The sequence below is a fragment of the Ammodytes marinus genome, assembly GCF_949987685.1.
Source record: "Ammodytes marinus genome assembly, chromosome: 12".
Lineage (NCBI taxonomy): Eukaryota > Metazoa > Chordata > Actinopteri > Uranoscopiformes > Ammodytidae > Ammodytes > Ammodytes marinus.
This window is the reverse complement of record NC_137216.1, coordinates 21,710,728-21,738,141: the sequence shown is the minus strand read 5'-3', so window position 1 is coordinate 21,738,141 and position 27,414 is coordinate 21,710,728. Positions and strand designations below refer to the sequence as shown.

General features: G+C 40.6%; 1 protein-coding gene across 2 annotated transcripts in view; it reads right to left on the bottom strand.

The window, feature by feature from the left end:
- Positions 1–26,248, bottom strand: part of arhgef7a (Rho guanine nucleotide exchange factor (GEF) 7a) — a 28,500-nt gene extending 2,252 nt beyond the window's left edge. Inside the window, exons 1-18 of one of the 2 annotated variants that reach the window (XM_080038034.1) lie at positions 25,922–26,248; positions 21,621–21,704; positions 15,919–16,003; positions 15,618–15,751; positions 14,843–15,044; positions 13,140–13,219; positions 12,266–12,360; positions 11,971–12,066; positions 11,588–11,710; positions 11,320–11,458; positions 11,174–11,233; positions 10,912–11,061; positions 7,857–7,943; positions 7,621–7,699; positions 7,394–7,533; positions 4,384–4,605; positions 4,197–4,290; positions 3,594–3,683 (exon numbers count right to left, since the gene is read on the bottom strand). In XM_080038034.1, coding sequence (XP_079894160.1) covers positions 3,594–3,683; positions 4,197–4,290; positions 4,384–4,605; positions 7,394–7,533; positions 7,621–7,699; positions 7,857–7,943; positions 10,912–11,061; positions 11,174–11,233; positions 11,320–11,458; positions 11,588–11,710; positions 11,971–12,066; positions 12,266–12,360; positions 13,140–13,219; positions 14,843–15,044; positions 15,618–15,751; positions 15,919–16,003; positions 21,621–21,704; positions 25,922–26,086 — 2,125 coding nt within the window. In that variant the 5' untranslated portion in view covers positions 26,087–26,248. Of the gene's footprint in view, positions 1–3,593; positions 3,684–4,196; positions 4,606–7,393; positions 7,534–7,620; positions 7,700–7,856; positions 7,944–10,911; positions 11,062–11,173; positions 11,234–11,319; positions 11,459–11,587; positions 11,711–11,970; positions 12,067–12,265; positions 12,361–13,139; positions 13,220–14,842; positions 15,045–15,617; positions 15,752–15,918; positions 16,004–21,620; positions 21,705–25,921 lie in introns of both variants that reach the window. The other variant, XM_080038033.1, reaches the window with a different exon arrangement.
- Positions 26,249–27,414: the final 1,166 nt, after the last annotated feature.

The window sequence follows — 27,414 nt, the reverse complement described above, 5'->3', positions numbered from 1 at the left end:
AAGACATGGTCACATGTGTGAACTGAAACAGCATTACAGCACACAGAGGACAATGTTGGTCAAAGACAGTCGGTCTCTTCGCCGTGCCTGTCGCAGAGTTTATTAAACCACAGAATACATATGTCACAAAGTATAGCACATGATATAAGGACAGTGATATTCGTCGGTCAAATACTCATAGAAGGTAGAATGGATTTTTTTTTTCTTGCTCCATGACAACTAGTATTTACAGAAAGGGAGACTATGTGCTCTTACATTTCAAGTCCACGTTGACAGTATTCTGAGGTCGAATGAGTAGTTCACATAATAATGTTCCCAATTAATCACAGTCTGTTTAGTTTTTTTTTCTTGTTTTTAACACAGAGAGTGAGCATTTACACTACGAATGAGCATTTACTTAACAGTAACACTGAATACTCAAGGCTACCTTTAGGACTATAATATACACACTCTAGGTAGACGACAAGAAGTACAGAATTTAACAGATTCTATCCCAAAAACCCACTGGCCCGTTACATGATTGTGCAAAATAATTCAAACACTTCATGACATAATTTTCAGTGTAAACTTTCTATAAAGACCAATAAAATGAAAAGAAAAAAAGATTCTTCCAGGGATCGTTTTGTAAACATTGACATACAGAATAAAATATAAATTAAAATAAAAAACACCTGTATACAAAATAATCAATACAATAAAGAAATCATTTTAGCAACAGTAAATGGACCAATATTCCATATGTCATTCGCATTGCTTGCTGTAAGAGGAGATAGACTCTAAGTGGATGCCAACCTGTACTTTTAATACCAATACTGGAAAAATACTTCTTCATAAAAATAGTAATTAATGCAAGAGATAGTAATGAGAATCCTCACAGGCCAGACAACACACACAGGCATGTCTGACTTATGAGGCCGTAGCATAGGTGCTTGTTTGTTGTGACAGAAGTGATGTTTGTTTATTGACAGTTCGCTAACCCGGTCAAATTGTCAAAGTCGGCAATAGCTAAATCATAAAAGGAATAGTTCAAACATTTGGGAAAATTCACTTTTTTTTGCATACAGCTTACATGAGAAGATTGACACCTCTATGTTTGATAGCTATAATATGAAGCTGGAAAAGGGGAAAACAGCTTGCCTGGCTCTGTACAAAGCTGTTTTGTTTGTTTGTTTTGTTTTACCTTTTGGACAGAGCCAGGCTAGCTGTTTCCAACTGCTTCCATTCTGTATGCTTAGCTAAGCCAACCTGCTCCTGGCACCAGCTTCAGCTTAATTTTTGAACGCACAGATCTGAGAGCGGTATCAATCATCTCACTTAACTCTCAGTATTTTCCCAAAAGGTCGAACAGTTGTTTTACTAGCAGGATACATTAAACATAGGCATTCAATTTCAATTACAGGACTGTAGCTGTAACTGTAGTTTATGGTGTATTAGTGGCAAGCTAGTACGCTATGCCTGGTTAAATGAAATCTTTTTTAATTAGTTAATGCACTGACTTGAGGTTAAAAAGAGAATATAAATGCAACCCTGTAGAACCACTGACAGACAGCAACATTACTGGATGGAAGATCAGGTTTTAAAGGATGATGCTTAGGAGACTAGTGCACAAAACATTAAACAATCAAAATTTACTTGAAGGGTCAGTTCACCAAAAATACAAATTATTTAGTAATGCAGAAAGTTGTCCAGGTTACTATCTCAGATGTTTGTGCATCCAGAGCATCTCAATACTGGAATTTAGTTTGTGGTAGGATGTTCTCACAGGATTGAAAAATATATCTTTTGTATTGAACACACACACTGTAAACATGTGACAGTGAGGCTTTTATCCAGAGTAATGGGGACATAGATCCTGAAAAGACACATTGGTGTGGATTTTCTTTAAATAGTCGCTTTTCAAAGCAGTGAGCACCACAGACAAAATTCCGTTCGTACAGAAAGTCTCACAGAAAGACGTCCCAAGATTTCGGCAAATAAAACAGAAACCATCTGCATAGTTGGATAGTGACAAAGATTCAAGTGGGAAATCTATTTTTTGTAATTTGGGTGAACTGACACTTTAAATTTCACCCTTCTGTCCACTAGATTTTATATAGTTGAAGAAAGCTTAACTAGAGGGTGAAGTCGTGTATGTGAAAATCTCCTCTTCCTGTAGCAGCTACAGCAAATTATGAAAATTGATTCAATTAAGCAAAAGATTTCAGTATTTAGTAGCTTTTGGTCATGTGGTATTTTAAATGTAATCTTGCTCAGCACTGGGCACCATGAGTAAAGATTCCAGTTATGAATACAGCAATAATATAAAATAAATTATAAGAATTTGGATATTTTATTGGCATGCTGTTATATTGTCAGGCAGCTGAGGCATATGTGCCTGAACCTGTGCGTGTGTGTATGGCATCTGTGCTATGTTTGAGCATACATACTCTAGGAACACATACCGGAGAGAAGTAGGCCTAGTACATGGTAAATAGAATACACTCGTTCCTGAATTACATCTGAATATCAGACAGGAAAAGCTCAGTCCCAATCTTTCCCTCCCCTGGATAACTCCCCCTATATAATCCACTCCAACATCCCCTATACTCCCCTGCTGAGAGAGTCCGCCACATTAATGGTCAAACAAGGGGAGTGGTCACATTCAAGATAAATGAACAAGAAATACCAAACACTTACTGCATGACAACTACACAGAGAGAGGAGGCACATAAAAGGGAAAGTGGCAAGGCAACAGGGAGATGCTTCAAACATCTTAAAACAAGTTTAAAAAATAAATAAATTAACAAAATAAGTTAACAAAAAAAGAAGACCAAATATATAATAGAAAATAAATAGATAAAAAAGAAAAAAAATCTTTTTATACATTGAAGGTAAAAGAGGTAAGCGCGCTGTACGTTACATTACGGTACAGCGTGGCAGCACTGTACGTTCTTTAGTTCTGGTGAGAGATGCAGCTCTTGCGCGGCACCGAACCCATCCTGTAACTGTGGGTGGTCCAGAGGGAGTCATAGTCAGAGTCCTCTGAAAGGTCAGAGGACAAGTCGGGTCGTGACACGCTGCTACGGCGGCCCGTTGAGTCCACACAGGACCGGTCCGCGTCAGCCAGCACGTGGTTGTGCATCAGGTCAGTGCCCTGCCAGGCTGGTCAGGGGTGTGGGGGGGGGGAGGCCCAAGTTTGGTTGTGACGTTGGCAAATGTAGAGGGAGGAAAGGGTGGGGCGAAATGCATATGCGACACGCAACAAATGGTAAATTATGAAAAAAACAATGATAGATGAAGGATGGGAGTTTGGGGCAAGTCAGAATACGTGAAAAAAAAGTTCAAGTACAGTATGAAGAAAAATAAATGATGGAAAAAAATAAAGAGGAAAGGAAGAAACTCAAGGTAAACCAGAATAATGCCAAATAAAGTGAGGAGTGGAGGAGAGACAGACAGAAGGAGAAGATACTGTTAGAAAAGCTCAGCTCAGAATACCAGTGTTAAAGAAAGGCATTGAGTAACAGGTGTAGCAGTAACAAAGACAGCTCGTCACAGAATGAACCTCACTTCTTTTGTGCATGCATGTATACAAGTAAGAGTTAGTGTTTTCTTACTGGAATTGAGAGTCTGCCTAGTTTTGGCGCTGGTGCAGTATGCCTCGATAACTTTTAGGATCTGGGCATCTTCTTCCAGAGCAGCTGTACCTGAAAATTAAGAAGGTAAAAGTACTATTAAATAACAGCATTTGAAAGTTTGTCATTTGGTCAGTACGCTCATTCATTTTCTTGGCGAGAGTAAGATGAGAAGAACGATGCTGCTCTCATAGCCGTCCATTTAGTAGGAAGCTTAGAGGTAGCAGACAATAAGCTTAGCGAATTGTTTAAGGTAAGCTTAACAGAAGAGAGAAAACTGCTAGCCTGGCTCTGTCTGAATGTAAAAAAATATATATATATATAAAAGAAATTTAAAAATTACGATAGGCTATGTAGTTTTCCGGGCAGTTACGGCATGTTAGCGCAAAATACATTTCTCCCTACCAAGCTAAGCTATGCTGTTTTTTCATACAGAACAGACAGATGTGAGTGTTTTTGATTCTCTCATATAACTCTTGGATAGTAAGCAAAAACATGGTATTTCCCAAAATGTTGAACTGTCCCTTTAATTTGAACAAAAAATACACAAACGTTTGACATAAACAGCAAAGATCTTTAACTTACTCTTCCTCAAGGCAAACTCCTCCTCAGACTGTTTCCTCTCAGGCTTGCGCTTGGGAAGGAGTTTCTTGACACTCTTTGGACTTTTACTAAGATCCTGTACACAAAGAGAAATAATAAATGATTGCATGAAGCTTAAAAAATAAATATAAAAAACAGATGGATAAGCGTCAACTACATAAAACCTAACCTCTTTGTAGCAGAGGGCTGCGGAGGGGCGTAAAGGGGGAGCAGGCCGCAGACAGCTCAGGCTCCAGGGTTTGGGGGTGTTGGGCGGTTCCAGTGGGCCCCACATCAAGGTGCTGTGAGAGGATCCATGCGAGGAGGGGTGAGGCAGGGTGTGGTAGGTGGGAGCCACCGTCATGGCCCTCCCCTCGGCATGTCGGGATGGGGTGAGAGGGTGAGACGGGAGCTGAGGGACAAAACAAAAAACAGGGGGCCTAAGTATTGAGTTTATCACCAAACAGACAGTTCTGCTCCTCACTGCAAGTAAATGCTTAAAGGATGAACACTAAGCTGTTGTACCAACCATGTTAAATGTTTAGTATCTGCTGTTCGTTAAGGAACTATACTCTATTTCTACTCTAACCAATGCTTTTATTTTAGCAACTTTCAGCTCACTGTTTTGGATTTGAAGCCATGTTTCAATTCACAGCAGGCGAATTTGAAGGCAGACAAAGTTAGTAAATAGCAAATACTAAGCAATTGGATTATTTTAAATGTCCCCAGGGTGCTTTCAGATTGTGGTTAAAACACTTTCTCCTTGCATGCACACTGGACAATGCAATAAAACAACAGTTCGCTGGCTAACAGCTGTTTGCGTCTTTCCTTGTTGTAGCCTAAAGTGGCATAATGTTAAATTAAATGATCATTATTGTTGATTATTTGGATAAGGCGTAATGTTGGATTATGTATTTGTCTTTATTGAATGAATACAATAGTGAATCACAGGCATTACGGCCCCCACACACATCCTGCGTCTACCTCTGGAGCGCGTCGCGTTACCTTACTGCTGCCTCTCTCGGACTTTTCTCGGACACACATGCAACGTCTCAGCAGCTGCTGCTGCTGCAGCGCTGCTTCTAAAGCCCTATCTTTCTACATAGAGTTTTCATAGATAATTCCCATTAAAAATGAAGTTCTTTCATGTCATCTATGATGCATATGATTTATATTGAGTCTGGACAGTAATCCGTGCGCCCCATTGCCATTTTTTTATTTATTTTTTGCCATATTTTCGCTTGTTGGAAGTTTTATTTTGAAGGGGACACACCAGGAAATGGTGAAACTACAGCGAAAGCTGCCAGTATGAAGTCAATATGGCTCTCAGCAGAGTATTTCAAAAATCACTTTACTGATTTATACGGGAGAGAGAGAGGGGGGTGTGGTCGGGGAAGAAGAAGGCCGTAGACACAGATAGAGCAACGGAAAACTGTTGCGCTCATCATGATCTTTTTTATTTCTTCACTATATTGGATCTCTATATGTGTCATTTATCCAAAAATTAAATGCCAGAACTAATTGAAAATTAGGTTTTAAATCCCTCGGATTTTGATTGCACAATTAAATCGTGAAATAAAGGGATTATTCGCGTATACGACTGAGGGATGTTTTATTTTGAAATAAACACACCGGGTAAACGTGTAACTAGAGTGAATGCTGCTGGTATGACTGTCAGCAGAGTATTTCTCTATCAGTTAAAGCACAGAGACGCGAGAGAGACGCGCTGCTCTCAGAAAAAAATAGGCGAGCCTCCTGAGGTGAAGGGGAGCGTCGCTGCAGACGTGCCTCCGACGCGCCTCAGCAGTGCGTCTGAGGTTGGATGTGTGCTCGCTCTACGTTGATTTCACAGTCTGTGACAAAAAGTCAGACGCAGACGCGAGGTAGACGCGCAGTAAAGGTAGGATGTGTGTGGGGGCCGTTATAGTGAGAGAAACAAGCCATTTCGCACAGGTCTACGTAGTCATTTTAGATGATCGCGGGGCATTATGTGAGCCAGATTCTTAAGGCATATTGATTTGAAGGGTTATAATCAGTGGGAAATCGGCATGCCATATTGCTATAGGGGAGAATGGGGTAAGTAGGCACACTTTTTACTCTAGTGAGAATTGCTCATCACCAAAACATCTTTCAATAGTCATTCCTACATTAAATTGAAGCTTAAGGTGTTGGCTTGAAATGTGTACCCCTCACTTTTTCTATCTTATTGTAATAAAGAAGAAATTAATCATCAAAGACACCCTTACACATTGTGACAACCAACCCCATCAAGGGGTCGGTTGTCACACACTATGGGGTTGTTTGTCACAATGTTATCTTAATGGGAATAATCATAAAAAGAAGGAAAGAAAGTAGAACTAAATTTGAACATTTAATTGCATTGTCAAGTTGACAAATAGGCCTACATAACTTACTGTAGCCTTGGCAACTGGTCTAGTTTGGGATGCACTGGGTTGTTTTGATTTTGTTGCCCTTTTTTCTTTTGCATGCCAGCTGCCTTTTCCTGCTCTATTCTTTCCTTCTCTGGGGTGTCAATGAGGATACAGCTTGACAATTTCTTTCATTATTGGATTCCTTTTCTGGCTGTAGCCTTTGGATAACATGTGACAACCAACCCCCCAAAAAATGTGACGACCAACCCCAACTTGAATTTCTTGCTAGCATCAAGGCCAACAACCATCTGACAACTAATTAACTTGTTAACCACAATCTAAACTATAGTTTACCCTTCACACTTTTTATGGGTAACAACTGTTTTGTTATAAACACATTGTGTAAAAGCCTAGAAGAAAAATACTGAGGAGCTAAATATTTTCAATTTGACATGAAAAACACAAACAGTCCTCTCACCTCAAATTCAGCAGTCTAACTCCAAAGAAGACTATGTAGGTGACCTCTGATCCCAATTCTGGATATTTACATACCAAAATTTCACAGACAGCGCCTTCTGGTTCCGAGATATAACGATTGTGACAACCAACCCGTGTGACAAATTACCCCGTTCTCCCTTATGTATATATATATATTTTTTTGTTTGTTGGATATATACATTTATATATATATATACACATTTATATATATATATACACACACACACACAAACATTTATATACAGTAACAGTGTTAACACCACATTGGATATAAATGCATAGATAGAAAATCATTTGTATACGAGTATGAAATCATTAGACGGTCCTGACCGTGTGGCAGGGAACATTGAGTGGTTTGTGGCTGGGCGCTGTGGCTGCAGTGTGTTTGATCTGTCTGGTCAGGTGTTCCACCCAGTCCTGTAGATCCTGCTGGTTGGTGCACATCACCTGGAGACGGTCAAACATTGGGCCTGCAGGGACAGAGACAACGCTGTCAAAGGCATCACACGTAACTGCATAAATGAACTCAGCCTGTTTGTTATCTCCCGCAGCCTTACCGTTGACCTCAAAGGCGTTTCTATGGGCCTCACAGTCTTCTAGTTTGCTCACTTTCATGTTGGCCAGAGGCAATTTACCCTGTTGAGGGAAATCATGACATCAGAATTGAGATGTAAGAACAGGAATTAGTTTTCATTCACAGTGTTAAGTACAGCACTCTTAAGGATTAACCCTGGGAGGGATCAAAAGGCGACTGAGATCACACTGATCTGACAGGAGGTTTACTATGTCTGACCTGGAATATGAAGCCGCTCATCCTGGGGCTGGCAGACAACATGAGGAGGACGTGAGGGAAGAGCATGAGGTAACGCTCATTTTTCTCCTGACAAAATAGGAAGAAATTCCAGAGTCAAAGAGAAATAGGGAAGGAATGAATGTCAAACTGTCAAAAAAAGCCTTTAACCTTAAACAATCACAGCAAACCACCAGCTGTCACTGCGTAACACATTTCTGCTCTGCTGAAGAGGCCTCTACTGTTTTGGACTGTTAGCTGCTGTAATACACAACAGAAATACCTGCAGTTTCTTGGTCGAAGGTTTCAATATTACATTTCAAATTTTTTCCAAAGGATTTGAATATCATTTGGAAAAAGTTTACACCCTCTATGTTTGATATGAAATGTGTAAAGTTTTAGAATGCATTTTGGTAAGTTTGTCCTACGTTTGAACCTGTAAGCAGTGGCACATCATTGTGATTCTCTGACTTGAGTCAGTCCTTTATATCAATGCATGCTTTAACTGATGCTCTTGTGTCAGGCAAAGTACATTACTATAATGGTTCATTAAATTACAATGTTAACCTTTGAGCTTGATGAGGTAGTATTAAATCCTAATGTAGAGCAATTTCTGGGAAGACTTCTCTTTTGATGAATCTTTTAAAGAAAAGGGTTCTCAAGTCTTATTAAGGAATAATATAGAACATCTTTTCATCATCATTGAATTTAGTTTAGTCCAAAAGCTACAATTAGTGCATTCAAAGTCAATAGTGCTTTTTACCACTTAAGATGAGTCATTTAAAGGATTCGGTTATGCCCTTCTAAATCCTACAAATAAATGATCACAGTGAGAGCTAATGAAAAGCTGAAAGATGGTGATGATTCCTTATTAGCCAAAATTACTTTAGATTCACATTACATCCTTATGTATAAACATAAACTTGTGATTTCCTTCATAAGCTAATTACTCATAATGATAAATAAGGGGGTTAACCCAAATGTGCTAAAGCATTAAAGAACGTACTGTTATAATTAAATAAAATTCATAACATAAAGGACAATAAAAATACTGTATTTTATTAGGGCTGTCAAATTAACGCGTTAATTACAATTAATAAATCACAGAAAAATTAACGCGATTAAAAAAATTAACGCAGATTAATCGTACTTCTATAATGCCCTTTGACCCGGTGCAAAAGTGGTGCGCAGCTGCATCAAGCTGCACCTGTAGCTTGCATACACAGACCGCTCGGGTGGGTGAAAGGGAGAAAAGTAAAGAGAGAAGCAGAGGAAAGGGCGGGGCCGAGGGCTCTATGGACGGTTTATGGCAGGGCTATTCAATAGGCGGCCCGCGGGCCAAAGGAATATTTACTGGCCCCCGCCTTGACTACCAACCGACCCGTGCTGCACAATTAATGTACTAGCACGCGCGATGTGTGCTTGTGCATGGTCATAACTGCGCGAAAGGCCGCGATCTGCAGTAAATAAATGTGCACGTGTCTCCAAGCGTTTCTCTATCAGCTGCTCTGTGTATGCGGCTTTGCTACGGCATGCACGCAGGAGAGTTAAACGAGCAGAAGTAAACCGACATTTAACTGGTGGGTTCTATGGGGATATTTAGCTGAACAGAAAGAAGTGATCTGCAAAGCTCAGCTCAGACAGCGCAGAGAAAAGTTTGATGAATGCATGAGAGTGATGGCCCAGCCAAGTTTCAGTAAGTTTACAGAAGTGCCACACTGTTACTGTCTTTGAAATGCATTTAGTCGTTTTAAGGGGAAAACACATTGTATTTATTATTTCAACTATTGAGTTATTTGTAAAACAGCATGCTAGTGTAGGCCAACAAGATTTATTTTATGATTTTTCAATGCTGCTATATTTTTATGTTTTAAATTGGGAAATACATGTTCCAAAACGACCAATAACCTCTGTATTTAAAAAGAAATCAAGCTCAAAATAACCATCAATGAAGTATAGGCCATCGCATCACAGTAGGCCTATTGTCCACAATAATCGCACAACAGCCCCTCATCCAAAAAGGAACTTTAAAAAGTTGAATTTGCACTTTGATGTGCATACACATGTTAAGTGTATGGTCCATTATTTGTATTTAGTGTGTCTGCATAATATTGCACCAGTAGAAGTCGTCTTTGCAACATAAGATTGTTAAACACTTAAACAACAGGCAGCCTATGTTAATCAAATAGGGATTTTTTTTGATAAGCTGTTGAACTCTATTTGATAAAATAAAGACAATATATGCACTCCTATGTCATATGTAGCTATTGATGTGATGGTCATCAATTTTAGGCATTTTTTTCTGGCCCCTCATTTTGGATAATTTCCACCAACCGGCCCCCATTCAAAACTAATTGAATAGCCCTGGTTTATGGGATGCTTCGGGCAAATAAGCATGAAGGTAGGGAGACATCTTCCTTTATTCTCCGCAGTGTCTGTGCATTATTGATTTAGTGGGTGCAACAATGTAGGTTCAAAAGTATCTCTCAATCTTCCTCCAATTTTGTTTGCTAGCTGTCTCGTCTCCAGCGTAAACGCGCACCCGCCCCGTGTGTGTATGTGTGTGTGTGTGTCAATATTTTTGCCTATGAGTACGACGATGGTGAATGAATCGGCATAGGCATCTGTGGCAGTGCAGCGCTGTCTGTTGTGGAGACAGAAGTTACGAGAGACGGAGAGCGAGAGAGAGAGAAACAAACTGTAGCAGGCTATACAGCTGTTTATAAACAGGTATAAAAGTGTCATAAAAGTATGCGATTAATTTAGATTAATTAATCACAGAGCCTGTAATTAATTAGATTAATCGCTTGACAGCCCTATATTTTATGCATTGGGGTATTACATTGATAGCTGAAAGGTGGACTACATTTTTCTGGAGAATGCTTATGTCAAAATCATTGAATATCTCCTCATGATCCGCTTCCTGTCCGTAATTTCGACTTTCTTACAAAAATGTAATTCGACAACAAGTGTTCTCAAGAATGCCTGACTCCACCTTTAACATAGCTATTTATAGCAAAATAAAGGGAAGGTAGAGGAGGGAAGATGGTGCAGGTACCTCTGAGCCGCCAGGACTCTGGACTAGGACCTGGCTCATGTAGAGCACGGAGCCCAGGGTCTTAATGTCTTCACCCTCCCACAGTCGGATGGACTCGGTGAGAATCTGCAGCTCTAGCTCCTTGCGCTTTCGCACCTCCTGGCACTGAGCCTGACACAGGGAAAACAAACAACTGCTTAAAAAAAGCTTTTAAATTCATCCAATTTCATGTTGAGTCTGGTCACATGCAACACACAACAGTAGGGAAGGAAGGACATCTTACAGAGAGATTTTTGAAAGACGCCATGCACTTCTGAATGTCCGGCCGGTCAGGATGACTCTCCTAAAGAAAAATATATAAGTACAAACATTGAGTTATTCAACATGCATCATAACACGAGTGCTCTGGACAGATGATTAGATACACACCTCCATGTGCCTCTCCAGCTCTTTGAGTAAGTTGGGGTATTTGTCGAGTCTCATGAAGGGTTTGCTGAGGCCAGTGGTCAGCGTGAGGATCCCGGGACTGCCTGCACCCCTCCCCTCCATAAACTCCCCCAGTATCTCACTGCAACAGCAGGGAAAGAGAGAGCGGCAAAATAAAATTATGTTTAGTTCATCATGTAACTTTGACAAAACATACAATGACTTTTCTTTCAACATTTCAAACATGTTGTGCCACAATGTGTGAACGTACCCATGCTCAGTGAGCACATTGACTGCAGAGGGGTGGTTGGAGCAGTAACCGGCATAAAGAGCCTTCATCTGTGGTATGAGGTTGAGGAAGAAGCCTGCCACCCTTTGCTGGCTCTCTGGGAGCCTGGACAAATAATGAGATGATCACAAAATGATAAAATGCTTCTATTCATATGTCACTGACAGATAAGAAAGGAAGTATTTGTATGTTTGCTGAAAGCACTACGAAACCACAATATATTATGTGTATTGGATGGATTCCTAAGTCTATTCTATCCAACATCATTGTAGTACAGTCTGTCCAACACTAGATGTCCCTCTGCTTATTATGAAACATGGGGATGCTGCTGCAGTGGGGCTGTGTGCTGCGGGGGAGGGACTAACTTGGTGCACTCCTCCAGCGATTGGACGAGCATCTGCTGGAAGGTGCTGATCTCCTCAAGGTTGCCCAGAATCACAGCCACATCTAAGCTGCTCAGTCTTGAGGAAAAAGACAAGCAAAAGGGTGAAAAGGTATTAGGTGACATGGCAAAAGAAAGTCAGGTATTGAAACTGGATTTGTTGTTAGGGATGTACAAAATCTGATCGATCTAGGTTCCTGTTATATAACAGTCATACTACAGTAATATGGTTATGTTTTTTTTATATAGAGCTTGATGAATAAATAAATGAGTCGCACTTGTCAATGCTCTGAAGATGCCTCAGGTAGTTTGTCAGGAGGCTCTGAAGGTCCTTGGAATATTCTGTCTCTGTTTCTAAAATGTTCTGCAACACCTGCAAAAGAAAGGTGGAAAATCGGCATATTTTAGATAAAAAATTCCCTAAAAAATAATAATAAACTACTATCATAAAAAATATGATAGTAGTTTATTATTTGATTAGTGTCACATATTTTGAGTTATATATCCATATTAACATTACCAAAAGTAAACATTATGAGGCAAATGTTTCTTCTAGCCAATTCAAAAATCTAATGCAACAAAGTGTGCCCAATATGCGCAAGATTTGCCTACAGGGTTTATGTATTATGTAGATATAGGTTTGGAAAGTGAGCCATATAATCATTTTGGTATGTCTGAATTGAAATATAGCTAAATTCAAGTCATGGGTTCAACACTGACAACAACTTATTATATACAATGAATTTGTGATTAAGCATATTGTGACATGTCTTTTGTATCGGAGGAGGATGAGACAAAGGATCAAAAGATCAACCTGAATAGTCAGCTGAGAATATCACATAAAACACACCAAACAACAAAGCACCAAAACAAACAGACAATTTACTCTTCCCTGAAAGGCAATTCTATCATTGCACTAGCACAGTAGCCAATGGATGCTTAACGGAAGTAGCAAAATGGAAAATAATGATTTTAATTTGCTTATCATTCAACTGCGGTGAGAATTTTACAAACCACTGCCTGCAGCTGCAGTTACATTTTAAAGAGAGGTCACTGAGCATTTTAGACGAAGTGGAGAGAGTGGAGAAAGGAGAGATAAGAGTTAAAAAAAGGGAATATTAGACTGATATCAAATAAGTGTTGCGTCCTCACCAAGTTGTAGTACGTCTTGCTGATTGCAGTAGTGTCAAAGCCTTTAGGTGGGCTCTTCAGAGTGCCAGACTTTGGGGAAACTTGTTTGAGACAAAAGAAAGAGTTAGGAAACACATGACTGCCTAGTATTATATATAATGAGACATGTAAATTAACATTTTCTATTAATCTGAGCCTTAGGAATGCATCAAAATATTATATAAAAAAGTAGACCAATAGGCAGCATCGAGGCCTCATCTGCCATGCCCAAACTGAGTTATACGGCAAATAATCTCACTACCATAAATAATGCGACAAATGTCTCATGACTTCAATTTCCCAAACATCTGCGGATGAGAGCGGATACGATATTAAATCAGTTAAAAACACTCACTGCACGTATGAATCACTACTTCATGCATTTCACAGATGAGTCACACATTTCAAACGCTCCATTGTTCTTAAATGGATGCTACTACCGAATTCAGAAGACAGAAATATAATTGGCTGCACAAAGACACAATATTGACTGTAGAAGAAAGTCCCTCTAACAAGAGTGTTTTTGATGGCTGTTTAATTGCTCAACAAGTGTGCAACTTATGCTTGCTGTATGCGTTATTAAAATGTGTACTCCCAATATTATTCATTGAGAAAAATGATTTGTTTCAGCAGCATTGTAAAGACTCTTTCGTCCGCTTTTTCCCTTAACGTCACATCTCAGCATTTCATTTAAACCGCTTATTACACCAATAAGCGCCGTAAACTCAACACACCATAAACTGGCTCTTGGTTGCTCACACAACTTTATGTCATGTTATCCCTATGAACATTGTTGTTTAGTCTTTTTCATATTGCTTTTCTCACAGTAGCATTGTATTGCATTGTATATCGATGAAAATTAGAAATCCTTTTATTGTTTTCAATTGTCAACTTCTCATTGATTATTTTATGCTGCCTTGCTGCCCAAATAATAACCTCTTCTACAGAGTTCTCTAAAGATGAACTGAGCTGAAACATGACCATTGTCATAGAATTCTGCTGCTATTGAAACTATAGCCACATCAGTTGGGTGCCGGTCAGTTATTACAACAGCCCAAAAATTCACTACAATTATTTCGACCATGAGTACTCACGCTCAACCAAAAATGATTATAAAATTGCTGATGATGGTGGATTAATAAATGTAAAATAGAACAGAGGGTCAGGATTTCAAGCTGATGTTCGACCTTTTTGCCACACGGCATCTCAACCTGCTTTACAAGCCAAACATAACAGACCACAGCAGGCCGTCAGCGGAGAGAGAACAGATGTGGGGCTATGTTACTGTCACAAGGCCAGATGGAAAAGTAAAAGGCAAATGTGATGCAGTGTAGCCCTACTGGTTAAGAGAGAGCTGAAAACCTCTGTTTGAAATGATTTAATCTTTCATGCTGCTCTGTGATCATTTACTTAGAGGATATTATGTCATTTAAAGGAGGAGTTAGCGATTCTGGAGAGCGCATGTTGTCAAAATCACTTTTCGTAAAAATCGGGATTTTTTTCAGCTCACACACACACACAGTACAGACAGGTAGTGGATCGTGAGGAGATATTCACTGACTTTTTAAAAAAGGGATTTTGACCACAGGCATTCTCCAGAATTGTGAGAACGCTAAGAGACACATTGTAATTTCTCCACTGAATGAATGTTGAAATGTTCTAACAGAGATGTTTGAGGTACCTACCAGAGCCCTTGACCTCGCGGACATAGTTGCTAGGGAACCACCCAGACTTGCCGTTGACCGTCCCCTCCCACCAGCCGCCATCCTCCTGACGACTCACGCTGATGATGTCACCCTTGGTGAAGCTGAGCTCATCCTCGTTGGTCTGCTGGAAGGTGAAACGCGCCTTCACCAGCAGCTGCTGTCCACTGTTTTCTGACATGTCCTGAGTACGGAGGGAGAGAGTGACAAAGAAAAGCATCTTGTGAAATGGGCTAGACACAGTATTGTGTAACGTTAATTAATCATCATACTCATCGATTTCCGTTCCTCAGTGATTTTACAATGTTGCAAACAACGACATTCAAAGTATAATTGCACTGTAATTGCAGTTTTCACTGTCAATTTATACAAACTGACCAAAATCAAGCTTAACTCTCTAGCACATTTGACCATTTATAACTAGCTCTCGTGTTGATGTTTTGACGGACAGCAGGTGAGCCTCCCAACACCCCAGGGAGTATAAACTACTGTAAGAGTGGATTTTATTTTGGAGAAACAAGCTGGTTTAACACATGTCCCGCTCAGTCATCCTGAGACTTGCATTGTTCCTGATTATGTGCATTTATGGAACTCAATTCACTTCTCAGGCTGCTGCACTAGTGTCTACACAAAGCTTCCATGAAAAGACAAATCTATTGTGGTCCGCATACCTTAAAATCATAATGTCGCTTTTTTCAACACTTTGTCATGAGCCTATATGCCTTGCAAATATCTTTAGTGTGTGTGTTGACCTCACCAGACTGCGAAACTGGTTCTGAAGCAGCTTTGAGGATCGGCCCAGTGAAGACTGAGAGGACAGCGACTCGAATGACTTGATGCGATGGGCTGAAGAGTGTCGGGCGCACACCGAATCACTGCCCACGCCGATATCTGAAAAGGCAGAAAGGGCAAAATATAAATACACCAGACCTGGGATCTGCAGCAGTCAGAACCCACACACTCATGACTACCTATCCGTATTTCATTATAAAATAAAAAGTAAAAACACCCACACTTATCATATATAACTCACACACATTGCAAACATTTGGACTCACCTGCAGTCTCTTTACTCAGAGCAACCAGACTGGTCAGCACCTTGGAGAAATTGAGACCCAGCAGCAGGTCACTGGCCTCAAACGGCTGTGGGTGAGAGGGAACAGGGAGAGAGGAGAGGACATGAGCGTGATGGACCTATTGAAACCAATCGTTATTCCCAGTGCAGCAGGGCCTGTGCATCACTTGGCCACACTGCCAGCAGAAGTCAATCGATAGCTCTTGATATATTTGAATTTAAAAAAAAGGGTGGGCAAAGTACACAAGCCCAGCAGATGCACATATATCTGCAACGGCTACAAACAGACACTATTTACAGTGCTATGCCAATGCTGGTTGAGTTGTGTGCATCACAGAAGACACTGACAGGAGCCCAGTTCTCTTTGCAAATTCACTAAAAGCAACAAACTAAAATAAATAAAATTTCTACATTTGTTTTATTACCTAAAATGTTCCCTAAAAACTACAATTCCCAGCTGTAAGCACCGTCCGTCTGTGTCACCATCAGTGCGAATCTCACTCGCCTCTCGGTTAGTATGACTGGCAGTGATTGTATCTCTGTTGACGACTGTAGTTGTCCTTCTCCCTTTCTGCTTAACGGCTTCGAGTGATCAGTTACTCTCGCTTCAGCTCAGTCGAGGCTGAGTGACTGAGATATGAGTCGCTTTTATCTTCCGCCCTGATTGCAGATATGTCCTAAGGGAATAAGCGAACGACTTTGTTTGCGAGAGTGTGATTTGGGAAAAAATAGAGTGTGTATGTGCTTGTGTGTGTGTGTGTGTGTGTGTGTGTGTGTGTGTGTGTGTGTGTGTGTGTGTGTGTGTGTGTGTGTGTGTGTGTGTGTGTGTGTGTGTGTGTGTGTGTGTGTGTGTGTGTGTGTGTGTGTCAACCAATGGAAGACTTGCTGTCCTTAAGGAGCATTCATGTGCAAGCAACCGTTTGTTTGCGATTAACTTCTCTTTAACACTGTAACAGCTCAATTGTGGATCAAATGTAAATTTCTTTACATTACAAATGTAAATTTCTTTTTAACACATTTTCTGTTAGAAAATAAAAGTTACCAGCCTTCAAATGGGAACTTGTCTAATCTAAATCAAACATTAAAAGGTTGGAGTCAGCGATTCTGGAGAATGCTTGTTGCCTAGGCTCTGTAAAGGGGCTGGTTGCTAGCTATGGAGGGCCTCTTTTATTTATATACCCGTTTACAGAGCATAGGCTGTGTATTGACATCACTTTTATTTTTCAGCTCGCACACGTGAATCGTGAAGAGATATTCTCTGATTTTGACTAAATTGATTTTTGACAACACGCTCTCCAGAATTGCTGACTCCAACTTAAATGCATGGAGATAATGAACATGACTAACATGACAAGCTTGGACGTGTCCGCTAGGCCTTGGCAGTTGCAGTCAGGTAACGATCCCTCGGAGCAGGCTGAGACAATAGTGCAACACCCCACTGTGACTCAGCAAGCTACAACAACGTGATGAATCGCTCCACACTGATTGAGGAAGTGAGTGCATACAATATTACAACCAACTACCCCTCGGACACCACAGTTAATGGGTTAAGGTTTACATATTAGACTTCTTCGTAAGAGATGACTTAAATAAACTAAATTATATCGACATATTTCTGCTTCTATAAATTCCCCTTTCTGCACAAACGTTATAGCGGAAAATGTTTAAAAATACCAAAAACAAGTCAGAACATTAGAACACCAACAAAAACATTAACTGACTTTTGCAGAATACATAGGGATGTAGCTAGAAAGGAACACTGTTTAGTTAGACTTTATATATTTATATGTCGCTATTTATATCAAATCTCACATTGTCTAAAGTTTTTCCAAAGAAATAGAACTTTGTCCACGTCGGCCATATTTTTTGTTTACATTTAGCGTTGTGCTGTTGGAATGTTTGGAGGTCAGAAATCGGAAATGACAGTCTGCCTTGTCTGGAATGCACACGAGTGCCCTGTATAGCATAACCATTTACAGTGAGGAAGTTATGCACACATAAATATGAACCGTCCCCCCAATTTTAAATCAATGCTCCAGGAAAATTATCCTAAACACATATAGAAGGCAGCCAAGCAGTTTTCTTCAAACACACAGTGGACTATTCTTCATCGGCCAAGTTAGTCACCTGACCTCAATCCAACTGATCATGGGTTTTATTTCCTGAAAACCAAACTGAATACAAAAAGCCAGAGACAGGCAAGAAGTGAAGATTATAGCCAGTCGCTGACTGGCTATAATCTTTTATATATTAAATTATATATATATATAAATTTATTAAAATGACTATGACGTTGGTTTGACAGACATGAATGCAACCACCTTCAAATTAAAGCTGAAAATTCTTAAATGTGTTCTTAAACTCATTGCTTTCATTTAAATCCAAAATGCCAAAGTAATGATATCATAAATATGATCTCTATTTATAAAATCTAAACTAGACACTTCAAAATGTTACCATTGTGCTCCGAAAATCGCAGTGGGCTGTTTTGTTCTACTTGACATAACACAGATTAAACAAATATCTCAAAAAATAACCAACCGATTAATAGATGATGAATACACCATTGTCAGTTGCAGCTCTAGAGTCAACACAACAACAACATCTCCAAATACCTTAAAGGGGTAGTTCAGGATTTTAGACATAGGGCCTTATTCCCAAGTTAGCCTTGGTGTTCTTTATCAGTGGAGACAGTTTTCAACACATTTAATTCAGTCCTTCTAGTTGCAGAGTGCGCTCGTGCTAAGCTAGCGCACGGCATCGGGGGGATACCTAGCCTGCTACTAAAACAGTCTTACCCACTCCACAGTACACCCGAGGCCAATCAATTATAACGCCAGACTATCGATGTAAATGTCTGTGTTGATAGAATAATTTTAGAAATAAAACCAACCTCGCGTCGCATGAATTATCGCATTTTGAGGGACTACTTTCTTAGCAGCAGCGGACTTTTACTTTGCTGTGTAACCGAATCACTACAGCAGAAAGTAAACAGAGCAGCGTGGGACAGAAACTGAAACTGCACTGCCACCAGTCTACCGTCATTCTGTCCCGGTTCTCTGCTGCAGCTCCAGCGGGGGCTGTCTCTACAGACGCTCTTTCTCTTTCTGCCCTTTGAGCATCCCTCTCAATTCTTCATCAGTGTATTCCGGCTCGTACAGGTACGGGCAGCAGCAGGTAAACAAACTATTATAGAGCCTGTAACCTAGGTATTAGTCCGCCGCTGCCGCAGCCTACAAGGAATAAAGTCCCTCAAAATGCAATATGCGAGGTTGATTTTATTTCTAAAATTATTCTATCAACACAGACATTTACATCGATAGTCTGGCGTTATAATTGATTGGCCTCGCCTCGGGTGTACTGTGGAGTGGGGAAGGCTGTTTTAGTAGCAGGCTAGGTATCCCCCCGATGCCGTGCGCTAGCTTAGCACGAGCGCACTCTGCAACTAGAAGGACTGAATTAAATGTGTTGAAAACTGTCTCCACTGATAAAGAACACCAAGGCTAATTTGGGAATAAGGCCCTATGTCTAAAATCCTGAACTACCCCTTTAAACAGCACTATATGGCGACAAAAGCCTTTTCTTGTTTTCATTTTTAATGGTAATGGATTCAAAGTCTTCCATTAGTGGAGACAGATGGATCTGTGATTCTAGACGCAGGGTAAGGTTACTATTCCAGGGGGGACCAGTGGGGTCATGGGAACTCTAACGATTGCTTCCTGTGGTCAAAGACATTAGGGGTTATGGGGGTCAGTAGCAGCAGCTGCCAAAGTGTGAGCCACGGTCTTGAATGTGTCTAATCTACAAGATGGATCTAAATTAGACCTTAAAAGAGATCAATGTTGATATATCCCCACACTACACATGCGAAAGGCAGCAAGACAAAGCATGTTGATGCTCAGAATGGCCTCCAGCTTTAAGGTGGAGTAAGCGATTCAAGGGAAAGCCTGTTGTCAAAATAATTTTTTGTCAAAATCAGTGAATATCTCATGATCCGTGCTGTGTGCGCGCGCCGCACTCACAAAAATAATCCAGCGTTTATACACAGCCTAGGCCTTGCAAACAGGCATGTTGCTGGCTACGTTCGTCCCCTCCATGCTCTGTACCATTTGTTTACATACCAATTTTACAGAACGTAGGCTGAGTATTTACACCAGATTTTTTTGTTTGTTTTGCGAACACACAGTACAGACAGGTAGCGAATCCGGAGGAGCTATTCACTGATTTTGACAAAAACTGATTTTGACAACAAGATTCCTCCAGAATGGCTGACTCCACCTTTAACTCAGTAAAAAAGGGAAGTCAAGACTGCAAAAGCACAGCATCTCTCTCTGTCTGTCTTTCTCGCGTGAGCGTCCACTGCTCTAATCTGCAGCCACCCACAGCTACCTAGGGTCAGAGCCAGCAGCGCTCTGGGCTCAGGAGAAGATCCATCTTTGCTCTACAGATGGTGAGTGGGACGACTGCCATGTGCCCAAACTACTGTAATCCTGCTCTGTCCAGTCCACTCAAAAAAAAATCAGTCACATTTGTTTGAACGCACTCTTGAACGCAAGGTACAAGCCTGGTTTTAAAAATTAAAAAAATAAAAACTATGTAAGTAATCAGTGCAGCGTCAAAGTCAGGCTGACATAAAATATGTTATTATGTGGAATTTGACTCTGTGTCAACAATAAAACTGTGGATTGTCACTAGAAACGGGAGCCTTTAAAAACGCAGCGGCCTTTAAAAAGAAGATCACGACCAATGTTTTTTGGTGCCTTGCCTGGCCTTCAGCTGTCTGTAACTTCTTAATGTGACAGCGCTCTGTCTCAGCCCATCTCCAACTCTTGCTCAGTTTGGATATAGAGACACAGTGCAGACAGGGAGAGGCAAACGCTGCGGAACACAGAGTAGTATTGTGGAACTAACCATGGCAGTTCAATGACCCCTCTATGCACCGGCCAACACACAGCACGCTGTCCTCCATTTGCTTAAAAATTACAGAGGCATTCTCACAAGTGCATGACAACTACAACACACCCAAAATATGTTTCTATATGCCTGCAAGGTTTGAGATGCTCTAATCTGAGGGCATGTTGAGACTTTACGCCTTATAATAATGAGACAGTAATTACAGTTTTAGGATAAGACCTGCTTACATAATCACAGTGCTGCTGGATTATTCATAGCACCAGTGTCATCTTTGTTCTTGACAAAATGTGTTTATACAAGGGTTAGTGTCAACTACTGGTGGTGGTGGTGACAATAAAGCCAAGACCTGAGGACAAAGCTCTGCATTAATTAGAGAGGGTAAACATTACCTAGGCGCTTTGAAACATCATTTGGAAAAAGTGAGCAGGCTACAGTGTAGTAGGCTTTCGTTTGATCAATCAGTGTTGGTTGAAGTCGCAACAATTGTGCAAATGTGTCACAACTGAACGATCGATCTCTCTATATCTTAGCAGGGCAATGGGTGATTGTTCCCGGCTTGAAGTTCACTCCTCCCTCTTTCTCTCTGTCAGGGGGCTCAGTCCGTTCACTCAGTGAACCCATTGTTTATTGTACCAGTGTGCGCTCTTGAAACGTGCAAAAACCCACATTTTCAAACAGCACCCCTTGGTGTTATTACGCATGTGTCTGTGTGTGTGATCCCCAAGATAACACCGCGCTTGTAATACAATGGGAAAACGTAGCTCTACTCACCTCGACGCGAAACGATGTGCAGCCCTTGAGAAACTCCTTTATGTTGTTGAGGCACTCGCCGTCGTTCTTCGGGTCTTGGTAAACCTGGAAAGACGGAAAACGCTGGTTAAGAGATTTAGGCTATACTTCCAGATCACGCTGCGGATTGTGCCTCGCTCTTTTTCACGCTGCGGTTTCCTGCGACTCCAAAAACCCTGAAATATGTCTCGTCTTCATCGACACGGCATACTCCAGCCCGTGTTAGATTGCACTGTACTATGGAGGGCCCGACACTCCGGGAGGCTGGACGCAGATCCCGCAGCGGGGAAGTGGAGGAGGCTGTGGTATTGGCTCGAGGGAAATGACGTCGACAAATAGACTAAGGAAGGATCTCCCCCCACTGATGATGTCTATGCCCCTTTACAAAAATAAAAGAGTTAACATAGTTGTAAACAGGTCTTTTTTTCTCCTATTAAATCTTGCGACCCGTTTTTTTTTGTCTTGAATTTACATACGTGTGGAAAGATCATAATAATATAATAGTTGACGACATTTTTAATTAAGCAACTTTTTATAATCGAAATAGGCAATACAATGTGGTTGCATAATAGTGGGGAAAACAGAGAATGCTTTTTACGAAAAATTATATTAATAAACACAAGACAATATAATAAATAAATAATCATTTGACTTCCAAAACACACACTGACAACATGTTGAGCAGTTTTTCCCAACACATTTGTGACAAGACATTATGTCAAGAAATTAGTGAAAAGGACAATTAAGGTCTGTCCCCTGTAAAGCAGGATTCTGTGGTAAACAGAAAATAATCACATTTTGCAGTTGTCAAAATAAATTTAGAAGGAAGAAAAGTCAACTCAAACTGGGATCATTATCTAAACAAGCTGTCCAGTTCTCAGAATTAAATGTTAAATCATTTGGATTTAAATTAGGAGCTTGGTTTAAAATAATCCTTGTTTTCCGCCACTTTTTTTTCTTTTTTCCTTGCGTGCTGCATGGTGGGTGTTTCAACCAGTTTGGAATTGAATGTGTCACTGCAAATGATAAGGTCTAGAATTTCCACAAAAGGAATCAAACGTATTTAAAGTCTTTGTTCGCTATTTTTACATTATGTGTTGCTTTAACTAATATGTACTATACATAAGGATGTCCAGGGCCAGGTAAAGAAGCAAAAAGTTACAATGAATGGGGGGACACCCAACCAAATCCTGTTTAGGACCCCCAAAAGTCTAGGGCCGACCCTAGGTAGGATCTATTACAGGGCTGTTGGATATGACTGTATTATTTTTAGATGGGCATACCTGCTGCCTGACATCTGAAGGCTGATACATATATTGTTATGCTTTTCATATCTAAACACATATAAAAACATTCTAGATTAGTTTATAAGACACAGAAACAGGAGATTAGTTGATGACCAGTATTCTAAACAAGTTTTTATGCAGAATAATGGTGGGTGAAGTATAAAGTAATACACCTAAAAACACACCAACATATGTTCTTCATTTTCAATTTTACTGCAGTAAACTGCATTCACTCACAATGTAGTGCATTGTCTAGCCTACGTATTTCTCATTTTTCTCAAATTTTGTTTTTACTTTCTTTCACAATTCACCTCTCCGGACTGAGGAGGGCTCGATGTCTAACTGTGCATGCAACCTCTAGTGATTCAATACAGACTAGAATAATCAAATCGAAATCAAATTTGTGTCACAGTTAGGGAAAAAGCAACTTTCTTTGGTTGAAAATAAATGTACAAATTGTGAAAATTGAGCCAATATAATTTATGTTGCCTCAATTTACTTCATATCAATTCCTTTTATCTCTCCATGAAAATGTAACTGGGACAAATCTGTGAAGGGAAGAATTGGAAAGAACCATGGGCGATTCTATATTATCTTTGGTCTACACTGAACTGTCTGAACCAATTGAGACCCCATCTTCCACTTTCTTCTGGCCCACACACAAGACTGCAAACACTGACAACGATGACTGAATTGTGGCCAAAACATTACTGAATGAGGGCCGCACCTGGGTAAGACAGTGGCACAATATGACCAGCCAATTAACGAATGACTAGCCATGGAATTTTAGGGACACCCTTCTCATTATTAAAAAGGGGAAACATGTAAATATTACTAGCATAGTCATAGTTGAAGTAGTGGTTCTGGTAGCTTATATCGCAGGTATCTTGGTATCTGTGTAAAGTAGGAACAACAAAATGTCATTGCAGATATGCCAAAGATATGTGTTCTGTTTTAATGTTTTTTTAAGTGTCACCATTACATAGTTTGTCCACTAGAGAGCAATGCTAAGATTATTATTCAACAAAAAACGTCCCTGTCGATACTCTATTTTGAGTCATACCATTTTGATTAAAGGCAGAGTCAGCGATTCTGAATAAAGTTTGTTGTCAAAACTACTCAATAAAAATCAGTGAATATCTCCTCAAGATGCACTACCTGTCTGTATACTGTGCACGCTGAATACAAATCCAGTGTTAATACACAGCTTTTGCTCGGTGAAAGGCACGTTGCTAGCCATTGTGGGCCCCCTTTGTTTACATACCCTAGGCTGTGTATTAACGTCAGATTTGTTTCAGTGCACACACACACACACACACACACACACACACACACACACACACACACACACACACACACACACACACACACAGTACTTTCAGGTAGCGGATCCTGAGGAGATATTCACTGATTTTGACAAAAAGTGATTTTGACAACAAGCATTCTCCAGAATCACTGACTCCACCTTTAATTTACCACAGCAATGGTAGGTTTGATACTGTGAACATATTGTTGTGGGGCAGGGCGGAGTCTAACTAAACCATGACAGTTCTCCCAAGTTTTGGAAAACGCTTCTTAGCTTCATAGCTTATATAATATGATAATGCCACCAGGATTTGGATTTTCTTCCATCAGACCTAAGGCACCCATTTCCAACTTGCTTCACCCTTCTCAAGTATATAGATTAGTCCAGTATTTTAAAGGTGCACTGTGTAGCTTTGGGTATGTCAGAGAAGTAAACATTTTCTAAGGTGTATTCTCATAACTGAATAAACAAACTTTATTCACAGGAAAATTAGATCCCTGGAACACTGTTTGAAGTTAGAAAGGTATACCTGAAAAGTAACTGTTTCAATGTTGTTGTTTTTACAGCAGCAGGCCCCACAGTTTGGTTGACAAACATATTCTAGTCTTAGGTTTGGTCCCAGGTGCCTCAAAATAATTTGCTTTTGATCTATGATGATAGAATTATTCAATACTAATATGTAGACTAAATGTTTTGTAAACTGTCTGCAGGCTCAGCAAATGTAAACAAATCCCCTCCCCTTGAAACTAGTGCACATTTAAAGAGGATGTATTCTAACCTATACAATAAAAATCCACTCTGCCAAAACAGTGAAAGATCATTTGGTTATGTCACAGACATTAATCAACATCCCATTGTCAATGTGAAGGGGGAAGGTGGAGGAACCTGTTTAAGCATTTAACAGGCAAATTTCTCATGCCTATGTGGAGTTGCAAGCAAGCAGCCTCGGGCAGAACAGCCACTTCTCACAGGGATACACCAGGCTCCCTTAGCTTTCTAAACTGGCTTGACGACGCTATACATTGACAGACACAAACACTGCGCTGTTTCTTTAAATGGGGAGTCCATCTCTCTATCTAGGGTCTGTGCGCTTTTGCAGTCAATGGCGGCCCACTCTTATTATGCTGAGGTCTGTGTACAGATAGCTAGTCATCACTGGCTGATCATATTATAACTGTGCGTAAAAATATACATTGACATATAATCCACATCGTCCCTGGATTAAAAATGCAGATTTCAAATAGGGGCTACAAACGAGGACGAGTTTTATAGACCTGCATTAAAATCAGACGAGGCCTTCAACAATATGACCACAGCACTATAGTGGATCTTAATGGCTACTGATACATTTGATCAATCAATTTTTTGTTTTGCTGGCATGATTTTTCTCACGTAGAGCCAATTGATACGCATTGGAAACAAACGGCCCCGTCTCTGTAGGCTACACACGCTGACATATGTGTGTGTGCAACCATATATAGGCAATAGAGCGGTTTTCGCAGACAATACACCCGGGCTGCCGTGACCTACAAAAGGAATCGCCTCACGGACCAGTGAGCAGAAAGAGAAGCCTAGACAACAAACAAAACGCGCGTCGGCTTCACGGATCTGGGGGCAGTGCACAGACAGACAGACACGCCGGTTTATGTGGGGTTCGGTGAGTGGGTATAGGTGGGTGTTTTTGCCCTTACTTTCTCCGTGGAGCCCGGGCTGAGCCGCTCCAGCAGCCTGCACAGCACCACCCCATCCTTCAGGGAGGTCTGCAGGAAGCCTTCGGGATCCGAGATGATCTTCTTCGGCGATTCCAGCACCCCGAGCGTAATCAGCCATGTAACCGTCTGTTCCGCCGAATTCATGTCCACCAGTGACAGTCACAACAACAGATATCCTATTCAACAAAAGCGTCTGGCTGTGTGTTGGGTATCTGAAACAGCTTACTGCGCCCGCGGTTACGCTGTCATCTGTGCGTTACAGGAGCGACATGATTAATCCCCCAAAAAATGATGCGCGAGCGAGAGAACCTCCACTATACCTCGGCTAGATGAGAATGACGGCTGCCTGGTGGAAATACAGCAGCAGCAGGTCTGGTTTCCTCCCTTGAATGGTCTGTGTTTATGCCCCCCGCCTCCCTCCTTCCTTCCCACTCTAACCTGGCAAACTGTCAAGTACGGTTCACCGTGATGCGTTGAGGCAGTGGGACTGCATACATGCGCATCGCAGGCAGCCGCCAGCAGCCACTCATCCGTTGGATGACATCACGCATACAGGAGGGGACAAGCCAGCCAGTCCAACAAGCAGTTTGTTAATATGACATGAATAGGCTTTCTCTGCGCGCCTTTGCATATCCGTTTATTATAACCAAGCCGCAGGCTATCTGTTTGTTATCTACTGTAAGCTGTGGCGTTTTGGACAAGGCTTCAATTCAAAGCAGCTGGGCAGTCAAGTCAGATAAAAAATCTAAAGCGAGAGAGAGAGCAAGCGTCCATAATGACACTATATTTTAATGTGGCAGAATACACAGTTTAGGGAACATGCTGGATTTGAGCATTGAGCCATGCTCAACAGACAATAGTGATACTCAAACATCCCTTTTTGGGATAATTGCTATGCCTTCCAAGAGAAAATTCCCCCAACCCGATAAATCCGAGGCATCACAAGATCATTTAATTTAGGTCAAAATGAAGGGAAAAACAGGAAAGGCAATTATTTCATACATGATCATGTTCATTTTGGATTTCATAAAAAAACACTTTTCTTCCTGTGATACTGATACTTCTTCCATAACAGAATACCGGTTATGTGAATATAATGATGAAATATGAAACGTCTTAGGGCTCCAACTAACAACTAGCCTATATTTGATACATCTTCTGATATTTTTTCAACTAATCATGATGATAAAATGTCAGAAATTGGTAAAATATTGTGTCCAACCATCAGATCAAAACCCAGTGATATCTAGTTTACCATGATGGAAAAGCAGCAGTTCCAGCAGGTCCAGTCTTTCAGTTTGATGATCTATTTTTTTTTCACTTTTATGATGGTAAGCTGAACATATAGTTGAACAAAATTACCATTATACTAATATTTTCTTAAATGATATCGTCACAGTAAGCCGAGAAATATACCAGCAGATCATATATATCATTCATATCATCATATCATATCATTATATTCACATAAT